Here is a 4,270-nt window from a genome sequence, read left to right as displayed (position 1 = left end):
CCACCACCACCATTACTAAACCAATGGAAGAACTTTCAACAATGGTGAAACCTAATCAGGCCTTATACCCCATAACATTAAAGGTCTTTTTACATCCCCACTCGTTAATTTCTTTGATTTAATTATATAAATGTTTTTCATGGTGATTTTGTCATTCTTTTTAGTTTGAAGAGGTTGTTTATAAATTCAAAATTGAAGGTTCAAGAGCCGGATCTACCACATGTTTGATAAAGTGATCTTGCTCTCTGAAGGCTCATAGATTTACTCTTGTTCTACTTCCACAGCTTTGGACTATTTTTCTTCAATTGGATTTTCCATGTCTGTTTGATAAAATAGTTTCTCTGCTTCAATAGATCTGCAATTTCAAACTTCTTACGCTTAACTTGGACATTATTTGAGGTATTATATTGGTCATTGATGTTGTTTATCATGTGCTTCTTTCAAAGAGTTTTTATCTCAACTATGGAAATACACTTGTACATTTGTAAGATTAAAAGAAAACAAGGCTACTTCCTTTTTCACAAAACGGTGTATGTGTGTGTGTGTATATATATATATATATATATATATATATATATATATATATATATATATTAACAATGTTTGCATTTGGCTGCTCTGTTGAAGATGAAGTAACCCACCATACCACACACATGTTGGCATGAACTGTCATGAGGGTATTTTAGGAATAAATTCTTTTATGTAAATTCCTTGATTATAGGAGTAGATTAGCCTCTGTCCTTTTTTACCGTCTTATGCTCCTATATAAAGTATTTCCTTCCTGTTATGAATTGATGTGAAATGAAATACAAAAATACACCTTTTATCATGGTATCAGAAAGGTTTTGACTTGCCCTAGAAACTTAACCAGGTACTCCATTATACAACTTCTGTTAAACCTCACCAGGTACCTCCTTTTCCATAAGACATACATACTTAGTTATAACTCTAAGCTTTGGTGGTCACATGGATTTTTGGTGCATAATCGTTTTGATGTCTACAGGTCTCAGATTAAGTTATAACTCTAAGCTTTGGTGGTCACATGGATTTACAGTTAACATTCATGGGTTCAAGATTTTGATTTTTAGCTTTTACCATTTAGGTAATCTAGGGATAGCAAATTAACTAGCCTTTTTCTTGATTCATCTGGTAGAAGGACTAAAACATGCATCATTGATACATTATCTCATGTTGTTTATTCTCTTGAAGACATGAATGCCCTCCTTATTCCCCTTTCAGGTTGCATGGTTGACGAGATCAGGGGATTCTGAAATGGAAGTTCCAATTGCAATTAGACAAACAAGTGAAACTGTGATGTATCAGTATTTCTCAAAATGATCAGGGGACACCATGACTTGCCCTAGAAACTTAACCAATGGTGTAATGTTGTTTGATGGGAGTTTAGTAATACTACTCCATTTATCAAGTAGCTTCTTTTCTTTCTTATTCATAATTCATCACATGACATGATTTTTTATCTTGATTTTCTATTTCTTAAAATGATAATAAACTATTGTTATTCTAGGAGCCGTGAGTTTCTTTGGCAAGAAGGACACACTGCCTTTGCATCAAAGGAGGAGGCAGACGCTGAGGTACAATTACAAATTTAAGGAATAAAAAACTATCTATATTACGCTTTATTGTATTTTTATACTGATATTGATAAAATAGTATTTCCTATTGTGATTAACCATTAATAAACTAATTTTGAAAATAATCTAGTTGTCTATATCCATAAACTGGTGAAAAATTTACGTTCTGCTTTAGTATATTATAGTATTATACTATTATTATATACTCAAATTGATAAAATAGGTTAATATATAGTCAACTATCGTATCAATATTAGTATACTTGTTGTTGATTGTTAAAATGGGTTAGTTTAGTGGATAAATCGATAAAATATTTTAATGATGTATTTATTTTTAGGTTGTTGAAACTCTTGAATTGTATAGGCGGCTATATGAAGAATACTTGTCTGTCCTTGTGGTGAAATTGAAAAAAAAAATGCAAGATAGAGATGTTTGATGGTGGACTTTATACCACCAGTGTTGAGCTACTTACTAATAATAGTTTTGAAAATATTAAATGACTTTTTTGCCCCCGTCCAGTATTATAACTTATTACATTATTTGCATGTTAAACTCCATTGTATGTGTTAATATTGAACTCTCCTTCTCATATTGAACATATAAAGTAAACTTCTGTTATATACTGCAGTTCTGTTTTGAAAGTGAAGAGAAAGTAAGAGGACTTCTGCATAATGTGTCATTTTTATTGAAACTAGGGGGGCACTTAATCGGTATTATTCTGGACTCTTCTACTATATGGCAGGCTATCATGTTTTTGGGAGTCATTTTCTCAGAATTTATTTATAGCATCATTTTCTTGCTTTCATTTTGAATAATTGGATTGCATTGCAGGGCAAAGTATCAGAAAAATGTTGAAGCATACCACAACCGAAGTGGCGCCATGAAATCCAACCTTATCCCCAATTCCATTCGATCAGAAAACCATATGATCACTTTTGAAGTTAAAGAAGAAAAGTATAATAGAAACACCCAACATGTTGTATTTTCCTATAAAATGTAATCAAACGTCTGAACTTTTCTTTATTGTATGGTTTAAATTTTCAGGTTTCCTTTTTTTGGGAAAAAGTACCAGATGAAAACTGCAAATGACACGTCTGCTGAAACATATTGTCTGCTACATTTCCCAAGCTTGATCAGGTTAAGATTTTGGCATTTCATTTCATCTTTTATGTGGTTATAACTCTTGTTTTTATTAAAACTTTTCCTAATTATTGTTTATGACATTTTTTCAGACTGGAAAGAGAAGCTGGTCTCGAATATGTGGAGATACAAAATTTGTTGGAATTTTATGATGATAATAGGTGGGATTTGGGAGTGTCATATATTTTTTTCTTTCAAATTTTTTCTGTTGTGATTTTTACGTTATACTTTGTTATATCAGAGCACAGTTTTCTGGGATGCTTCTAGAAGCCGGTCATGGTCTTGTGGACCCCAGAGGGAGGCTCTTACCAAAATTCTATGATGTACTAGGTTTTGTGTCGGTTTCATTGTCCTTTCATATTATAAATTGTACAAGGTGCAACTTCCCATTGCTTGGGACAAAATTTTGCAAAAATGTTTGAGATAAAATTTGAAGACGAAATGGGGGAAAAGGTTATGGTTTGAAGATGTGTTAGGCATACAATACTCGAACAATAATTTTCTTACTTTCAATCTCTTTTCTTGTTACACCAACAAAAATTGCTCTGTATTTAGATGAAATTCCTAAAGATTTAAAAGAAAGTAGATTGCTATTTCTTTGAGTTTTGTTATCTAAGTGCATTTTTTGTTTTGTACTGATAGGGGTGATGGTGATGGTTCATGGTGATGATAGGAGAGTTTCCACGCAAGGTAAGCTTATAGTAAATGAATCCATTAATGGTTAGAGTTTTCAGTCTATTTCTTTAGTCAATTGGAGACAAAAAAAATTGGTGTTTTTGGTTTTAAATCTTATTCATCTATGTATATAATTGTAGTATGGTGGCAGGTTTTGGTTCTAGTAGCATGTACTCACTGGTTAGTTGTTTTAAGGGTTCTTATCATGTTGCATTTGCAATATATTATGGTGAGCCATGACCCTTGTTCATGAATCAAAGAACCTGTAAACATTGTTATGTCTTTTTATATTTTCTATTAAAAAAATACTTTTTACTAGGTAAACTGAATTGATCATGTAAAATTTGTTTTGACAGAGGTGATGACAATTTGAGTAGAATAAGTACTTCCATAATTCCAGCTAATGTATTTAAGTTGGCTAATGAAATGTCCAGAGACTTCAAATTGCTATATGAAAATGAGGTTCGTGTTAATTTCATACTTTCTTATTTTATTTTACTTTCATTGTGTTAAAAGATTTAGATTGGAAGGTTTTGTATTCTATATGAACAACGGTTATTTTGATGTTGTAGCTGAGAGAGGAAGGAATCCAGAATTCGGAAGATTGTTTTCTTGTTGTAGCTGAGAGAGGAAGGATCTCAATTTGAAGCACGTGTCGTTGCTCTCAAAATTACATGCCCTATGTGCCAATTTGTACAGAGAAGGTGGACTATTGCCTTGTGCATTGTATTTGTTGACAACTGTATGTGAATATGCAATATGCATGTCCTTAAACTTGATTATTAGTCTTTAAGTGATGCAGACATCACATCTTGAAGCCTTACTTGAACCAATTGGCGATCAGCACAAGGGCTATCTCTTGG

The 4,270-nt window shown here is 32.3% G+C and overlaps 1 protein-coding gene across 1 annotated transcript; it reads left to right on the top strand.

The window, feature by feature from the left end:
- Positions 1-2,088: 2,088 nt before the first annotated feature.
- LOC145099040 (mRNA cap guanine-N(7) methyltransferase 2-like) lies at positions 2,089-4,054 on the top strand. Its single transcript, XM_079036626.1, has 10 exons — positions 2,089-2,110; positions 2,198-2,330; positions 2,424-2,546; positions 2,637-2,729; positions 2,825-2,893; positions 2,974-3,062; positions 3,375-3,433; positions 3,548-3,558; positions 3,764-3,869; positions 3,980-4,054. The coding sequence occupies exons 1-10, from the start codon at positions 2,089-2,091 to the stop codon at positions 4,052-4,054; spliced, it is 780 nt and encodes a 259-aa protein (XP_078892752.1).
- Positions 4,055-4,270: the final 216 nt, after the last annotated feature.

Source organism: Lactuca serriola, chromosome 4 (genome assembly GCF_051521515.1).
Source record: "Lactuca serriola cultivar US96UC23 chromosome 4, Lser_US96UC23_V15, whole genome shotgun sequence".
Lineage (NCBI taxonomy): Eukaryota > Viridiplantae > Streptophyta > Magnoliopsida > Asterales > Asteraceae > Lactuca > Lactuca serriola.
This window is presented reverse-complemented; position numbering and strand designations above follow the sequence as displayed.

Excerpts from the sequence above, each read along its gene's own strand:
- LOC145099040 (XM_079036626.1), top strand. The coding sequence starts at position 2,089 with ATGACTTTTTTGCCCCCGTCCA. Across the intron at positions 2,331-2,423 it reads CTGGACTCTTCTACTATATG|GGCAAAGTATCAGAAAAATG; the intron begins GCAGGCTATCAT and ends ATTGCATTGCAG. Across the intron at positions 3,063-3,374 it reads AAAATTCTATGATGTACTAG|GGGTGATGGTGATGGTTCAT; the intron begins GTTTTGTGTCGG and ends TTGTACTGATAG.